Raw genomic sequence first — 25,370 nt, 5'->3', positions numbered from 1 at the left:
TTGGCCCAAAATATTTCATGTTGACGCATCTATTAATTAACAGCAACATTTGGATTATATCAGCGCCAGGGTTAAGTCTTCCTATGAGTGAAGACTGAATTTTACATGTAGTTGGAGATTTGTGGGATCTCTAATTGAGAAGGAAGTATACTGCCAAATTGTCTTCCAGAAAGGCCCTTCCTACCCCTACCTCCTTGCTAACACCAAGTATTATAATTTTTTAAAGTCATTGGCAACTTGATAGGCAGAATATTAATATCTTGTTTTTATGTTCATTTCTTCACTTGTAAAAATGAACTTTTTTCATGTTTCTTGATCATCTCTGTTAACAAGGACTGGAATTGAAGAAAATATAATTTAAATTATTTTAACCTGAAAAATAAAGCCAGCAAACTTGATTCAAAAGCACCGTATGGGCAGTGTTGTAATCTGCATTTCTCAAGTACCAGTTGTTTTCTTTGTTTTATGCATTACCATACCATCTCACCATAGTCATTAGCATGGCATCCTATTTAGGTAGTAATGCAGTATAAAATCTAGAAATCCCACTTTGAAGGGATTAGGGGTATTCCTTATAATTAGAAATTGTCAACTTAGTCTTAAGTATTTTGTTTTTAAAAATGTATTACGATAATGGGGAAAAAAACATGCCATTATTTCTCATTTTTCCCTTGGTTAACAAATTAGGATACACAAAGCCTCAAATTACCTTTAAGGCTTATAAGCATTCATATCTTTTATCCATTAGTCAAGTTATTTCATAAACCCAACATTGCCTCTGAAATGGTTTTACACACAAAGAGGATTTTACCGTAAAATGCTTGGGGTGTTTTATTCTCTTCTGATTTGGGGGTGGGGAGGAGAAGGATGGAGGTAAGCAGGCAGGGCTTAAATTAATTTGTTCGGGGTTGGTTTCAAAGTAGCATTCTGCGTAGTTCTACAAAATGTATAATAGGTAAGGGGATGTACATAGTGAAAGAATTTAAAGTCAACATTGAATAACCAAGTGAATTATAGTTTATTTATACAGTAGAAGACAGTATAGCCATTAAAAATCTTGTTAAAGCAATAAGGAGCATTTAAGGACAGAAGAATGCTCATTATATGTAAGGATAATTGCAAGTGAAAATGCAAATGAAAAACTGCAGAACACAAGTCAGCAGGTTTTTTTCCTTCCTTTTCTTTTTTCTCTTTTTTGTTTTGTTTTGAGAGCATGGGTGTAGACAAATGACTGGAAGGAAAGATACCAGTATGTTTTAATGGCTATCTTGAGTGATTTAGAAAAAAAATTTTTTCTGAAATTTCTAAATCATCAACAATGGTTACATTCTATTCTGAATAGGGGAAAGCTATCTAAAAAAATAAAGAAAAATTATGTCCCATTCTAGAAACAAAATTATAGTTACTTGAAAGATCTATCTTCTAATATCCTGCACAGTTAAAATTTTAAACTCTTTTATGGACTGTTTCTAAATAAAAATGACTAGATCCATTAACAACAATTGATCATTTTAAGCAAGTGATGAATAGCAAAGTGAAAGTTAATGATACTGCATTTCCAATCCTTAGCATGTCCTTCCAGAAGTTTGGGAACAAAAGGAATGGTAAGCTGTTAAGTCAGGGGCAAGAGATGATTTAGTTGGCAAAAGAGGCATCTTTTCATAAACAAACCTTGGCCAAGATTTTGTCCAGCTTTATGTTTCCAGCCATTCTTCCCTGTAGCTGGAGAACTGAACTCTAGTATTAACTACTCAGTAGGCGCAAAGAACCATTTAGAATGTATGTTAGTCTTAAATGGAATTGCAGCTGTTTGGTCAAGAAGTAAAATGGACCTAATAATTTTTTTTCCTTTTGGCTTGGAATATATAGCTTTGTTATGACGAAGAGGAGAGGAGAACGAAATAATTGCAGTAGGTATGCATGTGAGTTGAGTTTCTTTCCAGGCTTTGGGTGTAAGAATGACTGTTTCTGCTCCTGAGGAAGTAAACTGACATTTTCTGATTTTTTTTGGTTTGTTTATTCATTTAGTCTTTGACATCTAGAGATTTCAACAAAATGAAGAGTGTTTTTTTGTTTTAAATGTAATATCAGTTTCTTTTCTTTTTTTTCGTAGTTCGTAATACTGTTTTGTGTCAGAAATATGATCTGGGAGGGTGAGGATATTGCATGAGAATTTATAGGTGATGACAGAGCACTTTGCTGTAGGAAATCTAGAAAAATATTGACTTTTTGTATCTAGAAGGGAAGTATCTCTAACCAGTAAGTCTAAATTAAAAGCTTGGCAAAAGCTGCCAATGTTTGGTGTAACTGAAAAAGATTTGAGAAATATAATGTAAAAATGAATGATATTTTTAAAGGAAGAACTGTTACATTTGATTGACTCTAGTATAGGAGAATACATTTAAAATTGGTTGGGTAATAGTGAAGAATCCTTTGAGAGGATAGTTGAATTTGACAGGGTGAAGTTTTGGATACAGAATACAAAGAGAAAAGAACTAAAATAAGACTTCAGATTCAGGATATAAAAATATTCCACTGTTCCATCATCTTTTTGTTCTTTAATAAAGTTTTCAAATGGAATTATAATATACATAGAGAAAAGTACACAAATTATAAGGTACAGCTCAATGAATTTTCATAAAAACACTCCCATATAACCACACCCAGAAGAGATCAAGAAATAGAACCTTTCCTATATATAATACCTCCTTCATACCCCTCTCAGTCATTACCTGCCCTTTGCCCAAAGGCAAGCACTATTGTGACTTATAATATCATAAAAGAGTTTTGCTTGTTTTTGAGCTTTATATAAATGGCATCACAAACTGTATACTCTTTTGTTTCTGGCTTCTTTTGCTCAACATTTTGATTATGACATTCATCCATGTCATTGTCTTTAACAGTCATTTGCTTATTTTCATTGCTGTGTGGTGTATCATTGTAAGAATACAATGTGATTAATTTTTTCATTCTAATAATGGACATTTGGACTATTTCCAGCTTTTGCCTATTACAAGTAAATACTATGAGCATTCTTGGTATATGTCTTTTTATGGTACACGCATTTTTGTTGTGTATATAACTAGGAGCAGAATTGCTAGGTTGTGGATGTGTGTGTGTATAACTATCTAGCTTTAGTAGATAGTTCCAAACAGTTTTCCAAAGTGGTTATACCAATTTACAAGCCCACAGGCAATTTCATTTGTTCTATGTTGTTACCAACAGATACATTCTCAGTCTATTAATATCTAGCTATTAAAATAGATAGAATGGTATCTCAATGTAGTTTTAATTTTCATTTCCCTAGTGACTGATGAGATTGCTTTTTCATGTTTACTAAACATTTGGATAACCTCTTTTGTGAAGTGCTTATTGGTATCTCTTGCCCTTCTTTAAAAACTGGATTGTCAATTTAATTGATTTGCAAGTGTTCTTTATATGTCTCTGATATGCATCCTTTGTCAGTTATGTAAATTGCAAATATCTTACCCCACTCTGTGGCTTACCTTTTCACCTTCTTAATGGTGTATTTTAATGAACCAAAGATTGTTTTTTCTCTTAAATTTATGTTTTGTCAAGTTTTAAATCTCTTTAAAAAGTTTCAAGAATAGTACAATAACTACTTGTGTACCCTCTACTTGTTTATCAGTTGTTAACATTTGTCACATTGGCTTTATCTATATATATTTAATTTTAAATTTTATTGTTTTATTCTTGAGCTGTTTGAGAACTAGCTGCAGACACCATGACACTTCATAAATACTTTAGCATTATTTCTTAAGGACAAGGACATTCTCCTACACATCTACAATACAGTTAACACACTGAAGAAATTTAACATAATACAATATGATTATCTGATATGCAATCCATATTCAGATTTCTCTAATTTAAACAGAAATTTTGAATTTTAGTTTGGCAATATTTTCCTTTTTTGTTAATGCCACCCCTGTCATTTTAATTTAGGTTGTGATAATGTCAAAGCTGTAGTATTTTAGAAATAAATAGTAAATTACTAGTGTAACTTGGGCTGGCTAGTTCTTTTCTTCTCTCACTTCTTCTCCCCCTTGGGAATATCAGAATATCATTATTGCTATTGAATGAAAAAATTCAAATAGAGGAAGTGAAGGTATGTTTTCCTCAGCTCACTGGTTTCCTGATTTGATGTGTAAGTTTCCTGACAATCTTGTTGAGTGATGCATTTTTATATGTGTTACCATTTGTCATTTGCAAATCCTTGGAAAACCACTTTCCTTGAAAAACCAAAGCATCTTAACTGTCTTCTCTGTTCACTGACTTGGGCACTACATGAGAAAAGAACTTGCATAATGAACTAACAACACAGTTGATGCATATAATGATTTTAGCATAGGAAAAGAAAGAATGAGGAAGATTTTAGTTAATTAGTAATTAAAACATTAGTAATTAAAACTTGCTTCACTTGATTGTAAAAACAGAAGGCAGATCTTTTTGTATGTATTTGGAAACCATTATGGCTAGTGGTATAAGAAATATAGAGTGAATTGGTAATATAAAATGGAAACAGCAGATCTAAGTAATGGAGAATTGTTAGAACAGAGAAAATTTGTTTGGGTGGGATGGGGAAACCACAGGAAATTACACTGGAGCCATTGATTTCAGTTGGATTATTAATGACTTAGTTAAGTGCTGCGCTTATAGACCTAACAGTTTGACCTGGAGTGGGAAATCCACCCTGTGCAGTGGATTATTTTAGAAACAGTTGAGCCCACTAGATAGGTTTCTTTTGAGGAATAGTTTTAAACATTAAAAAAAAAAAAGGCAACAACTTCAGGGGATTGGAGATACATCTTGTGAAAATGAACCTGTGTCCAATTCCCCAGTCAACTAGAAAGAAAAGGAAAAAGAGCCTGAGGAAAAAGAGCTTGTTTGGACATCTTTGTTGTGAAGGTTTAGAGAATCAGCTTTAGCACTGTACACAGTTTTTAGTGGCTTACTGTTCAGCATAATTTTTCTTTTAAAGTTCATAGACCCTTTGTATAAATGAGTATATTGTAACTAATGTAAAACATGTGAGCAATGACTTTAAGTCCCTATTTCATGGATCCAGAACATGTCCACTGGAAGATTAGTATAATTGTTGCACATTTTGGGAGATTGTTTTTAAGAAGAAACTCTTTTTTTTTGGCTCATTGCGCAGCTTGCCAGCTTGCAGGATCTTAGTTCCCCAACCAGGGATTAAACCCAGGCCTGGGCAGTGAAAGCACTGAGTTCTAACCACTGGACCGCCAGAGAAGAGAACCTCTTAAGAGGCCAGAACCAAGGAATTATATCTTACCTATAATTGGTAGGTTGCAAAGCTTAAGTCTGTCCAGTTTAAAGAAAGCTTTGGAAGAGTATACTATCTTATTATAGTATACTAACTTATAGGAATTGCATTTTCAAACTATAGCCTAAGAAACACCTCTGTTTGAGGAAACTAAGGCTAGTGGAGAGAAGAGATGACCTGAATATAACCTAAGGGGAAGAACAATTACCTGAAGATAAGTAAGTAGGAACCAGGTGATAAATAGCTAATAGGAAAGGACAAAATAGTGATTAAGAGCTTGGGTTCTGGAGTCATACAGCTTTATTATGAATCTCAATCTACCACTTAGGCAAGTAACTTAATTTTCTAAGCCCTAGTTTCTTCATTTGTGAAATGGAGATGAAAACCTTAGAACAGTAATTATTAAACTTTTTGGTGTCAGGACTTCTTTACACTCTTAAAAATTAATGGTGACCCCAAAGAGTTCTTGTTTATGTGGGTTATATGTATATTTACTGTTTCAGAAATTAAAACAGAAAAATTTTAAATATTAATTTACTTTTTTATTTTTTATTTATTTTTGGCTGCATTGGGTCTTTATTGCTGCGCGCGGTCTTTCTGTAATTGTGGCGAGCAGGTGCTACTCGTCGTTGTGGTGTGCGGGCTTCTCATTGTGGTGGCTTCTCTTGTTGCGGAGCACGGGCTCTAGGCGTGCAGGCTTCAGTAGTTGTAGCACGTGGGCTCAGTAGTTGCGGCACGGGGGCCCTAGAGTGCGTGGGCTTCAGTAGTTATGGTGCACGTGGGCTCAGTAGTTGCGGTCCGTGGCCTCTAGGGTGTGTGAGCTTCAATAGTTGTGGCGCATGGGCACAGTAGTTGTGGCTCGTGGGCTCTAGAGCACAGGCTCAGTAGTTGTGGCACACGGGCCTAGTTGCTCCGCAGCATATGGGATCTTCCCAGACCAGGGATTGAACCCATGTCCCCTGCATTGGCAGGAGGATTCTTAACCACTGCACCACTGGGGAAGTCCCTAATTAATTTAAAAATAGGAATAAACCCATTACATGTTAGCATAAATATTTTTATGAAGAATAACTATTTTCCAAACAAAAAATATTGAGAAGAGTGGCAGTTTTTACATTTTTCAAATGTCCGTAATGTTTGGATTGATAAAAAGTTGGATTTTCATATCTGCTGCTTCTTTCAATATGTTATGATTATCTTTTGTTAGGTAGTCCCTAGAAAACGTCACTGTTCACTTGTGAGAGAATATGTGAAAAAGGCATCTTAGTATCATATGTATAGTTTTGAGCTCAGGGACCCTCTCAAAGGGGCTTAGTGATCCCAGGGTCCCCAGGGGTTTCCTGACCATTCACTTTGAGATCTGTTACCTTAGAGTATTGTTTTGATGATTTAACACAATATTATTTATAAAACCTTAGCATAATATTGGCACTTAATAGGTGCTTATAAATATTAACTGTTGGGCTTCCCTGGTGGCGCAGTGGTTGGGAGTCCGCCTGCCGATGAGGGGGACGCGGGTTCGTGCCCCAGTCCGGGAAGATCCCACATGCCGCGGAGCGGCTGGGCCTGTGGGCCATGGCCACTGAGCCTGCGCGTCGGAGCCTGTGCTCCGCGACGGGAGAGGCCACAACAGTGAGAGGCCCACATATCGCAAAAAAAAAAAAAAAATTAACTGTTGTTATCATTATGGGCAGCATATGAGAAGTTTTAAGCATAGTAGGCATGTAATCATATTTACTTTCTTAAAAGGCTCACTTTGCCAACATGGTAGAAGATGGATTGGTAATACAGAAAAATGGTATCAGGGAGACAAGTTAGATTTCTTTTAACTTCTCAGTGAAAATGGAGAATAGGGATGGGTTCTAGAAGTCTGAGTGGTAGAATGGAAAGGCTTAGTGACTGATTGGATATACTGGGGTCAGGGAGTTCTGGGCAGTAAGAATGAGGAATCAAGAGTGACTCAAGTTTCTGGCTTGAGTAAATATAGGAAGAAGAGCACCTTTGAGAAGAAAGATTGGGGAATTCAGCTGTAAGTGTAAGTGTAGGCTATCTAGGTGGATATACCCAGGAGATAGTTGAATGTATGAATCTGGAGCACAGGAAGTAGAGTTTTGGACATCATCAGTTTGTAGGTTCTAGTTAAAGCCACAGGTGGGAAGGAGATCAGCCAGGGAAGATGTGTAACATTAAAACAGAACCCTAGGGTCTTCCCTGGTGGCACAGTGGTTAAGAATCCGCCTGCCAATGCAGGGGACACGGGTTCGAGCCCTGGTCCGGAAAGATCCCACATGCCGCAGAGCAACTAAACCCGTGTGCCACAACTACTGAGCCCATGTGCCACAACTGCTGGAGCCCACGTGCCACAACTACTGAAGCCCGCACGCCTAGAGCCTGTGCTCCACAACAAGAGAAGCCACCACAATGAGAAGCCCGCGCACTGCAACGAAGACCCAACGCAGCCAAAAATAAATAAATAAATAAAAGACTTGACCTTTAAAAAAAAAAAACAGAACCCTGGTGTGGTAGGCAGCCTCTATTTATGCCTTTGTTTGATCTTTTCCTCTTGAGTGTGGGCTGGATCAGTGATAGCAAAAGTAATGGAATGCTACGTCTGAGATTTCGTTACAAAAAGACCATGACTTCTGTTTTGTCCCCCATCATGCCCTTTTTGGGGAAACAAGCTGCCATGTTGTGAGTGTGCAAAGAAAAACTGACTTGGAAATTGTAAGATCCTGGTCACTGGAAACAGACCTATTCTTCTACATACTAACTTGACAAGTTTCCTCTCTCTGAGCCTCATTTTCCTTGTCTGTAAAATGAAGGTAATAATAATACTTATTGGGTTCTTGAGAGGATTAAATTGGACAATGATTATAAAATGCCTAGTATGAATCTTCATGACCTTGGATGTAGCCATGAATTCTTACATATGACACCAAAAACACAAGCAACAGAAGAAAAAATAGATAAATTGGATTTCATTAAAGTTTAAAACTTTTGTTCATCAAAGAACATCAAGAAAGTGAAAAGGCAACCATTGAATTGGAGAAAACTTTTTAAAAATTGAGATATAATTGACATATAACAGTTTCATGTTACAGTATAATGATCACTACAGTAAGTCTGTCATCACACATTGTTACAAATTTTTTCTAGTGGTGAGAACTTTAAAGATCTGCTCTCTTAGCAGCTTTCAAATATATAATACAGTATTGAAAGAATACTTTTGCAAATCATATATCTGATAAGGGTCTAGTACCTAGAATATATAAAGAACTCTTATAACTCAACAACAAAAAGACAGACAACCCAGTTTTAAAATGGGCAAAGGACTTGAGTGGACATTTCTCCAAAGAAGAAATACAAATGGCCGATAAGCACATAAAAAGATGCTAAACATCTTTCATTAGTCATAAGGGAAATGTAAATCAAAACCACAATGGGATACCACTTCACACCGACTAAGATGGTAATAGTAATGATGATAATAATAATAATAGAAAATAACAAGTATTTGCAAGGATATGGTGAAATTGGAACTCTCATATATAGCTGGTGGGAATGTAAAATGGTGTGGCCACTGTGAAAGTTTGGCGGTTCCTTGAAAGCTTAAACAGAGAATTACCATATGACCCAGCAATTCCACTACTAGGTATATGCCCAAAAGAATTGAAGACAAGTACTCAAACAGATACTTGTACACAAATGTTCATTCAGTACTATTCATGATAGCCAAAAGATGGAAAGAAACTCAAATGTCCATTAACAGATGAATGGATAAACAAAATATGGTATATACATACAGTAGAATATTACTTAACCATAAAAATGTAGTACTGATACACGCTACAACGTGGGTGAATCTCAAAAACATTATACTAAATAATGGAAGCCAGACACAGAAGATCACATATTATTCCATTTGTATGAAACATCATGGGTATGTAAATTCGTAGAGACAGAAAGCAGATTGGTGGTTGCCAGGGACAAAAGAGAGTGGAAAATGGGGAGTGACTGCTTAATGGATATAGGAGTATTTTGCGGGTGCGGGGGGGAGTGATGAAAATGTTTTGTAACTTGATACAGGTGGTGGTTGCACAATATTGTGAATATACCAAATGCCATTGAATTGTACACTTTAAAATCACTTTTAAAAATTTGAATTCACCTCAGTAAACAAAAATGCATAGTATGGTATGTGACACCTAGTAAGCTATTGATAAATTTTAGATTTTACTATTGCCTAGTGCACCTTTATCAGGAATTTAGCTGTGTGATGTTGGGCATCAGCTTCCTCAGTTGAAAAATGAAGTTGTTGGACTAAAGACCTCTCAGATCCTTACAGCATTAAAATTCTATATTTTAAGGTATAGTATTTAATTCTTGTATAGGAAAGGCCCCCTGTTACTCCTCCCATGTGTCTCCTTTACTCTCACATCTCTAGCACACTCACAACATGACACTGGATGTGTGGGAGTTTTTTGTTCCTCAACTAAGCAATTCTGTGACATCAGCTAGTTGTTCTACAGTTTAACTCAATTCTGACACTATCTACCTGGAGATCATATCAGATTCCACAGATTGAGGGCTGGGTCCCTCCGGACTCCCCTGTGCCCCCCCCCATCAGATGCCAACTATAAGTCCACCTGTGCTTTGGTTGTAAATCGGATGTTCCCACAATCCCCTCCTCAGGTTTGATTAATTTGCTAGAGCAGCTCCCAGAACTCAGGAAAACAGCTTACTTACTGTTTACCAGTTTATTATAAAAGGATATGATAAAGGATACAGATGAACATCCAGGTATGTGGCGTGGGGCATGGAGCTTTCGTGCCCTCTCCAGACGTGTCACTCTCCCAGCAACTCTACATGTTCACCAACCTGGAAGCTTTCTTATGGAGGCTTCAATCATATAGTCATGAGACATTATTAACTCCATTTCCAGCCTCTCTCCTCTCTGGAGAATGGAGGTTGGGGTTGAGAATCCCAAGATTCTAATCATAGCTTGGTCTGTCTGCTGACCAGCCCCCATCCTGGAGTACACCAAGAGTCACCTCATTAGAACAAAAGATACTGCCGTCACCCAGGAGATTCCAAGGGGTTTAGGAACTTAGTGTCAGGAATTGAGTCAAAGACCAAATATTAAAATAAAAGATGCTTCTAACACTCTTAGGAAATTGTAAGCATTTTAGGAGCTTTGTGCCAGGAACCAGGGGCAGAGACCAATATATATATTTTCTATTATCTGACTTTCATACAGCAAATATTTGTTGTGTATCTTCACAGTACTGTTCTAGGCACCAAGGACTTGACAGTACATAAGACAGAGATGGTTCCTGCTGTCATAGAGCTAACATTCTAGTAGATAAGGCATTACACAAATAATTATTTGCCACTAAGTTTTTCTAAGTACAACGTGGGGCAGGAATAGTTCTCCTGAGAAAAAAGATATTTAGGTATGAAGAATGAGTAGAAATTAACTGAGTGAAGGGAAGGGAGATGAGCTTTCTAGAGGAAGTATCGAAATATGGTAGTGGGAAGGAGCATGGTGCCTTTGAAGAACTGAAAGAAGGCAAATGTGACTGGAACTCAGACAGTGACTGCTGAAATAGACTGATCATGTAAAACTTCTCAGTTGTGTTAAGGATGTTGGACATTATTCTAAGAGCACCAGCAAGTCAGTTAAGGGCATGGGCAAGCAATATTCAGGTTTTGGCCATGTGGAGAATGGTTTGGAGGGGGGCATGAGAAGAACTACAGACTAAGTAGGAGGTCATTGCAATAGCCAAGACTGTGGTGCCTAGAACTAGGGTACTGATAGTGGACAGGGAGAGAAGTCCTTGAATTTGAGAGTGATTTAAGACTAAGAATAAGTCTTGATTCATTGGCTGTGGAAGATGAGAGGAGGGGGAGGAAGGTGTCAAGGATGACTCCAGGGGCTTCCCTGGTGGCACAGTGGTTAAGAATCCGCCTGCCAATGAAGGGGACATGGGTTCGATCCCTGGCCCGGGAAGATCCTACGTGCCATGGAGCAACTAAGCCTGTGCACAACAACTGCTGAGCCCGCGTGCTGCAACTACTGAAGTGCGCACACCTAGAGCCCATGCTCCACAGCAAGAGAAGCCACCACAATGGGAAGCCTGCGCACAGCAACGAAGACCCAATGCAGGCAAATAAATAAATTTTTTTTTTTAAAAAAGGATGACTCCAAGATTTCTCCCCTGGGCATGTAGGTCAGAGGCATGCAGACAACAGTGGAAGGACTTTTGGTTCAGATGAAATATCAGAGACTAGATTCACCTTCCCACCTGAAACAGTTTTTGTTCATTACAAAATATACGAACAGTGGTTTTTAGGACACTGGACATCAGGCAACAAAAGATAGTGATCCCTGAGAATTAGGAAGTAAATGAGATGAGCGCTGTGATTGTCTCAGCTTACTGCTTTGAGAGCGTTTCCAGGCTGCAGTGCAGGGAGGGGGAACCCAGGCAGAGACCAGCAGGCTCCCTGAGTTGAAGGAACAGAGCTAAGCATCTGGAGAGACCAAGGCAGCTAGAGGTCAGGACAGAGTACCGGAGGGGAGAGGGCTGCACAGAGAGAACCCTGGAGATCTGCAGAGGGTCCTCCTAAAGTAATCAGCTGAGTACTGATCAGTGCAATCTTGTGAGGAAACTACTTGAGGCTGAAGAGAGAACCATCTGAAAGGATTACAGGGAACCGTGGCTGGCACCACAGGGTTTATTCCCACCAGCCAGACTGGAAAATTCTCATGGGTCAGAAGGGTTTGCCTCAGTAGTGGTGGAAACATTTGTTAAAACTTACCAGGCTGGACACTTCAAATATGTACAGTTCATCATATATGAAATATACCTCACTAAGGATCGATCCATCAATCAATCGATTGATTGATTTAATTTTTTTCCCTCTCCCCTCAAGGATTTATTCAACAAACATTTAAATTAACTAAAATGAGCCAACAATCACTGTGCTAAAAGTTGAGGGATGCATTGGGAAGCAAGGCGATCACATGGAAGACACACATCAAACAGTTACACAAATAATCTATAGTGAGGGTTGTGATGAGTGCTGTGCAGGAGAAGTACAAGATTCCGTAACAGCAGATATCTGAGACCTTTTCTGATCTGTAGGCGGTGACCAGAGAAGAAAGGCTTTTCTGAGAAAGAGACAAAAAGTCTGCAGTCTGTCGCTAAAGCTTTTTTAGAAAGAACAGTAGTGGAGGAACAGATTTGTAAGGGAAGACAAGTTTTTTTTTCTTTCAATTGAAGTATAGTTGATTTACAATATTGTGTTTCACGTATACAGGATAGTGATTCAGGCTTTGTTTTTTGAGTTTTATTGCAGATTTTATTTCATTATAGGTTATTATAGGATACTGGTCTAATTTTGTGTGCTATACAGTAAATCCTTGTTGCTTATCTATTTTATGTATAGTAGTTTGTATCTGTTAATCCCATACTCCTAAATTTCCCCCTCCCCCCCTCCCCTTTGGTAAGCATAAGTTTGTTTTCTATGTTTGTGAGTCTGTTTCTGTTTTGTATATACATTCATTTGCATTATTTTTTAGATTCCACTTATAAGTGATGTCATACAGTATTTGCCTTTCTCTGTCTGACTTATTTCACTAGGCATAATACTCTCTAGGTCCATCTGTGTTCGCTGCAAATGACAATATTTCATTCTTTATGGTGGATTAAAATTCCTATATATATATATATATATATATATACACACACACACACACACACACATATATATATATTATGGGCGCTGGTGTTGCTTCCATGTCTTGACTATTGTAAATAGTGATGCTATGAACATTAGGGTGCATATATCTTTTTGAATTAGTTTTTGTTTTTCTGGATATATACCCAGGAATGGGATTGCTGGATCATATGGTAGCTCTATTTTTAGTTTTTTAAGGAACCTCCATACTGTTTTCCGTAGTGGCTGTACCAGTTTACATTCCGATCAACAGTGTACAAGGGTTCCCTTTTCTCTACACTCTCTCCAGCATTTATTATCTGTAGACTTTTTGATGATAGCCATTCTGACTGGTGTGAGGTGATACTTCATTGTAGTTTTTTTTTTTTTTTTTTACAGTTTCTACTTATTCTTTTTTTTTTTTTAACATTTTTTTTTTTGCGGTACGCGGGCCTCTCACTGTTGTGGCTCTCCCATTGCGGAGCACAGGCTCCGGACATGCAGGCTCAGCGGCCATGGCTCACGGGCCCAGCCATTCCGCAGTATGTGGGATCTTCCCAGACTAGGGCACGAACCCGTGTCGCCTGCATCGGCAGGCGGACTCTCAACCACTGCGCCACCAGGGAAGCCCTAACATCTTTATTGGAGTATAATTGCTTTACAGTGTTGTGTCAGTTTTTGCTGTATAACAAAGTGAATCACCTATATGCATATGTATATCCCCATATCCCCTTCCTCTTGTGTCTCCCTCCCACCCTCCTTGTCCCATCCCTCTAGGTGGTCTCAAAGCACTGAGCTGATCTCCCTGTGCCATGCAGCTGCTTCCCACTACCTATCTATTTTACATTTGGTAGTGTATATTTGTTAATGCTACCCTCTCACTTCATCCCCGATTACCCTTTCCCCTCACCATTTCCTCAAGTCCATTCTCTACGTCTGTGTCTTTATTCCTGTCCTGCCCCTAGGTTCATGAGAACCCTTTTTTTTTTTTTTTAGATTCCATATATATGTGTTAGCCTATGGTATTTGTTTTTCTCTTTCTGACTTACTTCAACCTCTATGACAGACTCTAGGTCCATACACCTCACTACAAATAACTCAATTTCGTTTCCTTTTATGGCTGAGTAATATTCCATTGTATATATGTGCCACATCTTCTTTATCCATTCATCTGTCGATGGACACTTAGGCTGCTTCCATGTCCTGGCTATTGTAAATAGTGCTGTAATGAACATTGTGGTACATGACTCTTTTCTTTTTTTTTCCCTTATTGTTTGTTTTGTTTTTAAATTTATTCATTTTTTATACAGCAGGTTCTTATTAGTCATCCATTTTATACACATCAGTGTATACATGTCAATCCCAATCACCCAATTCATCACACCCCCACCCCTACCCCCCCACCCCCGCCACTTTCCCCCGTGTCTAGATCCATCCATGTCTCTACAAATGACCCAATTTCGTTCCTTTTTATGGCTGAGTAATATTCCATTGTATATATGTGCCACATCTTCTTTATCCATTCATCTGTCGATGGACACTTAGGCTGCTTCCATGTCCTGGCTATTGTAAATAGTGCTGTAATGAACATTGTGGTACATGACTCTTTTCTTTTTTTTTCCCTTATTGTTTGTTTTGTTTTTAAATTTATTCATTTTTTATACAGCAGGTTCTTATTAGTCATCCATTTTATACACATCAGTGTATACGTGTCAATCCCAATCACCCAATTCATCACACCCCCACCCCTACCCCCCCACCCCCGCCGCTTTCCCCCGTGTCTAGATCCATCCACGTCTCTACAAATGACCCAATTTCGTTCCTTTTTATGGCTGAGTAATATTCCATTGTATACATGTGCCACATCTTCTTTATCCATTCATCTGTCAATGGACACTTAGGTTGCTTCCATGACCTGGCAATTGTAAGTAGTGTTGCAATGAACATTGGGGTGCATGTGTCTTTTTGAATTATGGTTGTCTCTGGGTATATGCCCAGTAGTGGGATTGCTGGATCATATGGTAATTCTATTTTTAGAATTACCATACTGTTCTCCATAGTGGCTGTATCAATTTACATTCCCACTAGCAGTGCAAGAGGGTTCCCTTTTCTCCACACCCTCTCCAGCATTTGTTGTTTGTAGATTTTCTGATGATGTCCATTCTAACTGGTGTGAGGTGTAGTTCTGATTTGTATTTCTCTAATAATTAGTGATGTTGAGCAGCTTTTCATGTGCTTCTTGGCCATCTGTATATCTTCTTTGGAGAAATGTCTGTTTAGGTCTTCTGCCCATTTTTGGATTGGCTTGTTTGTTTTTTTAATATTTAGCTGCATGAGCTGTTTATATATTTTGGAGATTAACCTTTTGTCCGTTGATTCATTTGCAAATATTTTCTCCCATTCTGCGGGTTGTCTTTTCGTCTTGTTTGTGGTTTCCTTTGCTGTGCAAAAGCTTTTAAGTTCTATTAGGTTCTATTTGTTTATTTTTGTTTTTATTTCCATTACTCTAGGAGGTGGATCAAAAAAGATCTTGCTGTGATTTATGTCAGAGTGTTCTTCCTCTGTTTTCCTCTAAGACTTTTATAGTGTCCAGTCTTACATTTAGGTCTCTAATCCATTTTGAGTTTATTTTTGTGTATGGTGTTAAGGAGTGTTCTAATTTCATTCTTTTACATGGAGCTGTCCAGTTATCCCAGCACCACTTATTGAAGAGACTGTCTTTCTCCATTGCATATCCTTGCCTCCTTTGTCATACATTAGTTGACCATAGGTGCATGGGTTTATCTCTGGGCTTTCTATCTTGTTCCATTGATCTATGTTTCTGTTTTTGTGCCAGTACCATGATGTCTTGATTACTGTAGCTTTGTAGTATAGTCTGAAGTCAGGGAGTCTGATTCCTTCAGCTCTGTTTCTTTCCCTCAAGACTGCTTTGGCTATTCAGGGTATTTTGTGTCTCCATACAAATTTTAAGATTTTTTTGTTCTAGTTCTGTAAAAAATGCCATTGGTAATTTGATAGGGATTGCATTGAATCTGTAGATTGCTTTGGGTAGTATAGTCATTTTCACAATATTGATTCTTCCAATCCAAGAACATGGTATATCTCTCCATCTATTCGTGTCATCTTTAATTTCTTTCATCAGTGTCTTATAGTTTTCTGCATACAGGTCTTTTGTCTCCCTAGGTAGGTTTATTCCTAGGTATTTTATTCTTTTTGTTGCAATGGTAAATAGGAGTGTTTCCTTAATTTCTCTTTCAGATTTTTCATCATTAGTGTATAGGAATGCAAGAGATTTCTGTGCATTAATTTTGTAACCTGCAACTTTACCAAATTCATTGATTAGCTCTAGTAGTTTTCTGGTGGCATCTTTAGGAGTCTCTATGTATAGTATCACGTCATCTGCAAACAGTGATAGTTTTGCTTCTTCTTTTCCAATTTGTATTCCTTTTATTTCTCTTTCTTCTCTGATTGCTGTGGCTAGGACTTCCAAAACTATGTTGAATGATAGTGGTGAGAGTGGACAACCTTGTCTTATTCCTGATCTTAGAGGAAATGCTTTCAGTTTTTCACCATTGAGTATGATATTTGCTGTGGGTTTGTCATATATAACCTTTATTATGTTGAGGTAGGTTCCCTCTGTACCCACTTTCTGGAGAGTTTTTATCATAAATGGGTGTTGAATTTTGTCAAAAGCTTTTTCTGCATCTATTGAGATGATCATATAGTTTTTATTCTTCAATTTGTTAGTATGGTGTATCACATTGGTTGATTTGCGTATATTGAAGAATCCTTGCATCCTTGGGATAAATCCCACTTGATCATGGTGTATGATCCTTTTGATGTGCTGTTGGATTCTGTTTGCTAGTATTTTGTTGAGAATTTTTGCATCTATGTTCATCAGAGATATTGGCCTGTAGTTTTCTTTTTTTGTGACATCTTTGTCTGGTTTTGGTATCAGGGTGATGGTGGCCTCTTAAAATGAGTTTGGGAGTGTTACTCCCTCTGCTCTATTTTGGAAGAGGTTGAGAAGGATAGGTGTTAGCGCTTCTCTAAATGCTTGATAGAATTCGCCTGTGAAGCCATCTGGTCCTGGGCTTTTGTTTGTTGGAAGATTTTTAATCACAGTTTCAATTTCAGTGCTTGTGATTGGTCTGTTTATATTTTCTATTTCTTCCTGGTTCAATCTCGGAAGGTTTTGCTTTTCTAAGAATTTGTCCATTTCTTCCAGGTTGTCCATTTTATTGGCATATAGTTCCTTGTAGTAATCTCTCATGATCCTTTGTATTTCTGCAATGTCGGTTGTGACTTCTCCTTTTTCATTTATATTTCTGTTGATTTGAGTGTTGTCCCTCGTTTTCTTGGTGAGTCTGGGTAATGATTTATCAATTTTCTTTATCTTCTCAGAGAACCAGCTTTTAGTTTTATTGATCTTTGCTATTGTTTCCTTCATTTCTATTTCATTTATTTCTGATCTGATCTTTATGATTTCTTTACTTCTGCTAACTTTTGTGTTTTTTTTGTTGTTCTTTCTCTAATTGCTTTAGATGTAATGTTAGGTTGTTTATTTGAGATTTTTCTTGCTTCTTGAGGTAGGATTGTATTGCTATAAGCTTCCCTCTTTGAACTGCTTTTGCTGCATCCCATAGGTTTTGGATCGTCTTGTTTTCATTGTCATTTGTCTCTAGGTATTTTCTGATTTCCTCTTTGATTTCTTCAGTGATCTCTTGGTTATTTAGTAGTGTATTGTTTAACCTCCATGTCTTTGTAGTTTTTACAGGTTTTTTTCCTGTAATTGATATCTAGTCTCATAGCGTTGTGGTTGGAAGAGTTTTCTTAAATTACCAAGGCTTGATTTGTGACCCAAGATATGGTCTATCCTGGAGAATGTTCTATGAGTGCTTGAGAAGATAGTGTATTCTGTTGTTTTTGGATGGACCGTCCTATAAATATCAATTAAATCCATGTTTTTTAATGTGTCATTTAAAGCTTGTGTTTTCTTATTTATTTTCATTTTGGATGATCTGTCCATTGGTGCAAGTGGGGTGTTAAAAGTCCCCTACTATTATTGTGTTACTGTCGATTTCCCCTTTTATGGCTGTTAGCATTTGCCTTATGTATTAAGGTACTTCTGTGTTTTATGCCTAAATATTTATAATTGTTATATCTTCTTCTTGGATTGATCCCTTGATCATTGTGTAGTGTCCTTCTTTGTCTCTTGTAATAGTCTTTATTTTAAAGTCTATTTTGTCTGATACGAGAATTGCTACTCCAGCTTTCTTTTGATTTCCATTTGCATGGAATATCTTTTTCCATACCCTCACTTTCAGTCTGTATGTGTCCCTAGGTCTGAAGTGGGTCTCTTGTAGACAGCATATGTACTTGTCTTGTTTTTGTATTCATTCAGCCAGTCTATGTCTTTTGGTTGGAGCATTTAATCCATTTACCTTTAAGGTAATTATCGATATTTATGTTCCTATTACCATTTTCTTAGTTGTTTTGGGTTTTGGTTTTTTTTGTTGTTTTTTTTTGGCGGTACACGGGCCTCTCACTGTTGTGGTCTCTCCCATTGCAGAGCGCAGGCTCAGCGACCATGGCTCACGGGCCCAGCCACTCCGCGGCATGTGGGATTTTCCTGGACCGGGGCATGAACCCGTGTCCGCTGCATCAGCAGGCGGACTCTCAACCACTGTGCCACCAGGGAAGCCCTGGGTTTGTTTTTGTAGGTCTTTTCCTTCTCTGTGTTTCCTTCCTAGAGAAGTTCCTTTAGCATTTGTTGTAAAGCTGGTTTGGTGGTGCTGAATTCTCTTAACTTTTGCTTATCTGTAAAGGTTTCAATTTCTTCATCGAATCTGAATGGGATCCTTGCTGGGTAGAGTAATCTTGGTTGTAGGTTTTTCCCTTTCATCACTTTCAATATGTCCTGCCACTCCCTTCTGGCTTGCAGAGTTTCTGCTGAAAAATCAGCTGTTAACCTTATGGGGATTTCCTTGTATGTTATGTGTTGCTTTTCCCTTGCTGCTTTTAATAGTTTTTCTTTGTATTTAATTTTTGATATGTTGATTAATATGTCTCTCAGCATGTTTCTCTTTCGGTTTATCCTGTATGGTACTCTGTGTGCTTCCTGGACTTGATTGACTATTTCCCTTCCCATGTTAGGGAAATTTTTGACTATAATCTCTTCAGATATTTTCTCAGACCCTTTCTTTTTCTCTTCTTCTTCTAGGACCCCTATAATGTGAATGTTCGTGCGTTTAATGCTGTCCCAGAGGTCTCTGAGACTGTCCTCAATTCTTTTCATTCTTTTTTCTTTATGCTGCTCCCTGGCAGTTATTTCCACCATTTTACCTTCCAGCTCACTTATCCGTTCTTCTGCCTCAGTTATTCTCTTATTCCTTCCAGAATATTTTTTTTTTTTTTTTTTGAGGTACGCGGGCCTCTCACTGTCGTGGCCTCTCCCGTTGCGGAGCACAGGCTCCGGACGCGCAGGCTCAGCGGCCATGGCTCACGGGCCCAGCCGCTCCGCGGCATGTGGGATCTTCCCAGACCGGGGCACGAACCTGTGTCCCCTGCATTGGCAGACGGACGCTCAACCACTGCACCACCAGGGAAGCCCCCAGAATATTTTTAATTTCAGTAATTGTGTTGTTCATCACTGTTTGTTTGCTCTTTAGTTCTTCTAAATCCTTGTTAAATGTTTCTTGTATTTTCTCCATTCTGTTGCCAAGATTTTGGATCATCTTTACTATCATTACTGTGAATTCTTTTTCAGGTAGGTTGCCTATTTTGTCTTCATTTATTTGGTCTTGTAGGTTTTTACCTTGCTCCTTTGTCTGTAACATATTTTGTTGTCATTTCTGTTTCTTTTTTTATTTGATGTGTGGTGCTGTATTCCTGTCTTACTGGTTGGTTGGCCTGAGACATCCTGCACTGGAGTTTGCAGGTTGTTGGATAGAGCTGGGTCTTGGTGCTGAGATGAGGAACTCCAGGAGGCCTTACTCCGATTGATACTCCCTGGGTTCTGAGGTTCTCTGTTAGTCCAGCGGTTTGGACTCGGAGCTCCCACCACTGGAGCTCAGGCCCAACCTGTGCCCTGGGAACCAAGATCCCGCAAGCTTCATGGCATGGTAAAAAAAAAAAACAACAAAGAAAAAGAAAGAAAGGAAGGGAGGGAGGGAGGAAGGAAGGAAGGAAGAAAGAAAGAAAGAAGCAGTACAATATACTAGGAAAAATAAAACTATAATTGAAACAACTGCAACAAGGTAAATTAAAACCACAACAGAAAAAAGAAACAAAAAAGGGGAGGGGAGGAAACAAGCCAAAAGGAGAGATCACTAACAAAGTATAAAGAGTAAAATAAAATTAGGAAAATAAAAGATTTATTAGGACAAATTAAAAAATCAACAACAATGAATCAACAAGGTAAAACAGAACTCTAATCTAAAAGAGGAAAAAAGAAAAGAAAAAAAAGCCTTGGGGGTGGAGTTTAGTTGGGGGGGTGAAACTTAGGCAGGGGTCGGGTTTAGGGTGGGATGGGACATAGGTGGGTGGGGGGGTGATGTTTGAGTGTGGGGCGGGGCCTAGGCAAGCTGACGTTCAATTGTGGGTAGGGGCCTCTGCTTAGGACCTGGCAGAAGGGGAGAGGCAGCATGTGGTAAGGAGGGCCTCTGGAGAGTGGAGTTCCGGAGTTTGGAGGTAGGGCCCTGAGTGAGCGTGTGTGGGTGGGGTTTAGGCCCAGCTCGATGGAGGGGGTCTCCGAGTGTAGAGGTGGGGCACTGGGTGGGGGTGTAGGGGTGGGGCTTGGGCTCTGAATGGCAGGAGGGAGGCTCTGAGGGCAGAGGATTAGGTCCTGGAGCCCAACAGGCTTCCCAGTGCCTAAGTGGACAGGGAAAGCACTGGCCCTGTTCCCTTCTGTTCCTTCGTGCACCTCCCCCACCATCTCTCCCAGGGTCTCCCCCGTTGCTGCTGGACCCCTATCTGTGGGTGTGTCCTGCTGGGTGTAGGAACTCCTTCCCTCCCCCAGACACCCCTCAGGGGTGCCAGTCCCAGAGGTCTGGCCTTTACTTTTGCTCCCCCTTCCCTCCCTCCCACTCCCTCAGGACCCGCATGGCTGGAGGGGGCCTAGGTGGGCAGAAGATCAGGCTCGGCATCTCAACAGGTTTCTGGGGGTCCAAGTGGGCAGGGGAAAGCTGGCCATGCTCCCTTTGGATCCTCTGCCCTCCCAGTGGTTCCCCAGTTTCCCCCTTTGGGCCTGGGATCCCTTCCCCTCCCCCAGCCACCCCTCAGGGGTGCCAGCCCCGCCCTACCTCTACCTCTTCTCCCCCTTCACTTCTCCCACACGCCACGTCCTACCCGATTGCTGGGGGTTCCTCCCGTCCCCTTAGGTGTCCGTGGTCCCCCACCAGTGCCTGGTAGGTGCCCTAATTGTGAGGAGACAAGAATTACGTGTCCTCCTAGAATGCCAATTTGACTCCGCCCTTCATTGTAGTTTCGATTTGCATTTATCTAATAATTAGCGCTGTTGAGCATCTGTATGTCTTCTTGGATAAATGTCTATTTAGGTCTGCCCATTTTTTTATTGGGTTGTTTGTTTCTTTGCTAATGAGTTGTATGAGCTCTTTGTATATTTTGGAAATTAAGCCCTTGTCGGTTGCGTCTTTTGCAAATATTTTCTCCCCTTTCATAGGTTGTCTTTTCATTTTGTTGATAGTTTCCTTTACTGTGCAAAAGTTTTTAAGTTTGATTAGGTCCCATTTGTTTATTTTTGCTTTTATTTCTTTTGCCCTGGGAGAGTAATCTAAGAAAATATTGCTACAATTTATGTCAAAGAATGTTTCACCTATGATCTTTTCTAAGAGTTTTATGGTGTCATGTCTTACATTTAGGTCTTTAATGAGTTTGATTTTTGACATGGGGGTTTGTCTTTGGATGTGAATTCTCCATTGTATGGACAGTTGAATGCATGGAAGACTGAGGAATGAGTGAAAGGTAGGACATGGAAATAGGAGTTTGGCTGTTGAGAGGGAGAAAGGGTGATAGCGAGAGGGAGAAGTGAAATCAAAGTTTCTTGTTTGCTTTAGGACAGTAGACTTATGTTTGTTTAAATTCTGGTGGCAAAGATGGAAGAGTGGTGAAAAGGGATAAAGTGTAAGGTTCCTGAGAGGGCTTGAAGGGTTAGGGTTTAGAGCAGAGGTGTATTGGCCTTAGATTGAAGAGAACTACTGGATTGTAACAAGAGGAAAGAGAGTAGATGAAAGTGCAGGTTTTTGAGTTGATGGGAAGGTGAGAGAGTGCCTCTATGTTGGATCACAGATTTTCCTTTTCTGTATCTCTCCACTTTAAGTTATATGAACATATGTCAGGAAATGAAGAATAATTAAATATGCTTTTAATGCAGGATGGCAACCAAAAATTTTAACATGATTTAGGAGTTAAGTTTTTTATTCTTAAGTACTCTGGCTTCTTGTTTGCCTATGCAGGCCATCCTGCAACAAATAACCAGCCCAAATCTCACCCCCCATTGTCCAATGTACTTTGTTAGATACCACAATGGTGCGTTGCCTGGGTTTCAGCAATATTGAGTATGTGTCAGCTTAGGAGTGCTTCTAACTGAGATTTAAAGGATAACCAGGAATAACACTTGTTTGTATTTACACAATGACTTTTTTTTTTAGAAGTAAGGAGAGTTTTCTGGCCTTAAAGATCTCAGTTTGGAGTGTCTTACTCTTTTCAAAATAACATCTAGTGTGGGGAAAAACAGCTTCTAAAATGTAAAAGCTCTGCTGGGTTTTCTTTAGAATAAAAATGGTCGTATAGCATTGTAGAGAACATTAGAAATGGTGTGAGTGAAGTGCTTAGCATAGGTCTAAGTAAAGCAGCTAGATTGTAGTGCAAATGATGTAACTATATACACGGTTTATGTCAAAGACTATAAGAACAAGAGATATTGCTTATCGAACTGAAAAGAATTGTTAAAGAGTCATAGAATCTTTTTTGTGATATGTATTTTAAAAGTTAAATATGAGCTTTATTTTTTCCTACTATAAAACAATACATATTCATTGTAGAAAATATAAAGAAAGCAAAAATCACCCCAAATCACAGCATCCTGAAACAGTAATCACTTTTAACTTTTTGGTCAACACTCCTCCAAATCCTCCAAACATTTCTTTCTAAGAGGTATTATACACATATACATGCACATACACATATATGCATATACATATATTTATATTTTACATACATGGCATCATGCTATTCCTTTTCTACAACCTGCATTTTTGACTTAGTGCATTGTGAACATCTTTCAATACCCATGAAAACAGCAAAATCATCAGTTTTATGACTATGTGGAATACCATTTTATGATTATTTATAATGTATTTCAATAATTCTCTTTTAACGGACATTTAGGTTTTTTCCAGTGTTTCACTAAGGTAAATCATGCTGCGAAAAGCGTCCTTTACTCTGATCAAGGTGAATGGCACGTTAAAAATTTTTACATATTGCCAGAGTGACCTCCAGAAAGACTAGTCCAAATTATATTTCTAAGGACAGTAAATGAAAGTACTTGCATTCCTACATCTTATAGCCAACTCTAGATATTGTGAAACTTTTTAGTACTTGCGCATTTTGTAGATGAAAAATTATGTTTCAGTATTTTTTATATGTATTTCTTTGATTGCTAATAAAGTTATGTTTACTGGCCACTTGTTTTTCCTCCTTTTATGAATTTCCCCTTATAGTTCTTATCTACTTTTCTGTTGGTTCACCCTCCAGTATTTAAAGGTGAGGAAACTGAGGTCTAAAGAAATGAAGTGACTTAGACCTTGGTCACCCAGAAATTTAGTGACAGAATTGGTAATCATAGCGTGTTAGAGCTGGAAAGGAATCTAAGAGATCATCAAGTCCCAACGCTCTAATGTTACAGATGCAGAAACAGAGGCCTAAAGATATTAGGTGACTTACCTCAGGACAGCCACACAGCTCATTAGTGACAGAACCAGGAATCTGAATCATGTCTCATGAAGAGGGAAAGGCAAGTAACATTTTTGAGCCTGCTATGTTTCTTACATGTACTTTTTCACTTAATTCTCTCTACTATTCTGCTGTTATTCCCATTTGAACAGATGTGGTAACTGAGGTTCAAAGAACTTCAATGATTTGCCCAGTCACACACCTAGTTATTTGCAAAATGGCCTAGAATCCAAGTCTTCTGATTCTTAATCCAGGGGTAATATTGCCTCTTAGAGTAGTAACTGTCGATAGTAGAGTTACATAGTAGATCTGTTTCTTGGCTTCATTCAAATACTCATTTGATAAAATATGATTTGCCTCTTAGGAGCTTGTAAATAAAACTCTGCCTCTGTTTAGTAGTTCTTATTTGATACTGGACACCAATCTGACCGTGAACTAAAGGAACTTATCATTGTAAGCAAAAGCTGATTAGAAGCCATGTCTAATGATTATTGAGTGAATAGAATTGAGATCCATGAGCTAGATATGACCTAAGTTTTGTATGGTAGTGATGTCTGGGTTGAAACTCTTAGTATCATCTTAGAATTATTTTTATTCCATAGAGAATAAAATCTTAATATATAAATTGAAAATGACATTTGGGTTCTCTGAAGTGTAAAATGGATCTCAAATCATCAAGGGGGGGCTTCCCTGGTGGCGCAGTGGTTGAGAGTCCGCCTGCCGATGCAGGGGACACGGGTTTGTGCCCCGGTCCGGGAGGATCCCACATGCCGCGGAGCGGCTGGCCCCGTGAGCCATGGCCGCTGAGCCTGCGCGTCCGGAGCCTGTGCTCCGCAATGGGAGAGCCACAACAGTGAGAGGCCCGCATACCACACACACACACAAAAAAATCATCAAGGGGTCAAATAGGAACAAACTCGAAACCATGTCAATTGCATCCTCCATATCTCTAAAAAAGCCTGTTAACCTTCATTTCTTGACAGGGCACAGAATTTCAAAATCATATTAGAGCTGATTTGGTTAGGGCTCCGTCCTATAGAGATGTACAAAGATGACTATTGACTTGTGTATAACTTTGTTGACACTCTTGGTTCGTTCATTTATGTGGAAGTTAGTTGGTAAACTCTATGTTCTCTGTTTCTGCTTTCCAGACAGATCTTGTGTTTGGGTTGATGTTTTTTATTCTTTTTTTTTTTTTTTTTTTTTTTTTGCGGTACGCGGGCCTCTCACTGTTGTGGCCTCCCCCGTTGCGGAGCACAGGCTCCGGACGCGCAGGCTCAGCGGCCATGGCTCACGGACTTAGTTGCTCCGCGGCATGTTGGATCTTCCCGGACCGGGGCACGAACCCGTATCCCCTGCATCGGCAGGC

At 38.9% G+C, this 25,370-nt stretch overlaps 1 protein-coding gene across 7 annotated transcripts in view; it reads left to right on the top strand.

Annotated features, from left to right (window-relative positions):
- LIN52 (lin-52 DREAM MuvB core complex component) overlaps positions 1-25,370 on the top strand; it is a 120,845-nt gene that overhangs the window by 25,657 nt on the left and 69,818 nt on the right. The window contains exon 6 of one of the 7 annotated variants that reach the window (XM_019921241.3): positions 23,955-24,088. The exons of 5 other annotated variants lie outside the window; for them this stretch is intronic. In XM_019921241.3, coding sequence (XP_019776800.1) covers positions 23,955-23,974 — 20 coding nt within the window. In that variant the 3' untranslated portion in view covers positions 23,975-24,088. Of the gene's footprint in view, positions 1-1,869; positions 20,535-23,954; positions 24,089-25,370 lie in introns of those variants that run through there. One more of the 7 variants, XM_019921244.3, reaches the window with a different exon arrangement.

This window comes from Tursiops truncatus, chromosome 2 (genome assembly GCF_011762595.2).
Source record: "Tursiops truncatus isolate mTurTru1 chromosome 2, mTurTru1.mat.Y, whole genome shotgun sequence".
Lineage (NCBI taxonomy): Eukaryota > Metazoa > Chordata > Mammalia > Artiodactyla > Delphinidae > Tursiops > Tursiops truncatus.
This window is presented reverse-complemented; position numbering and strand designations above follow the sequence as displayed.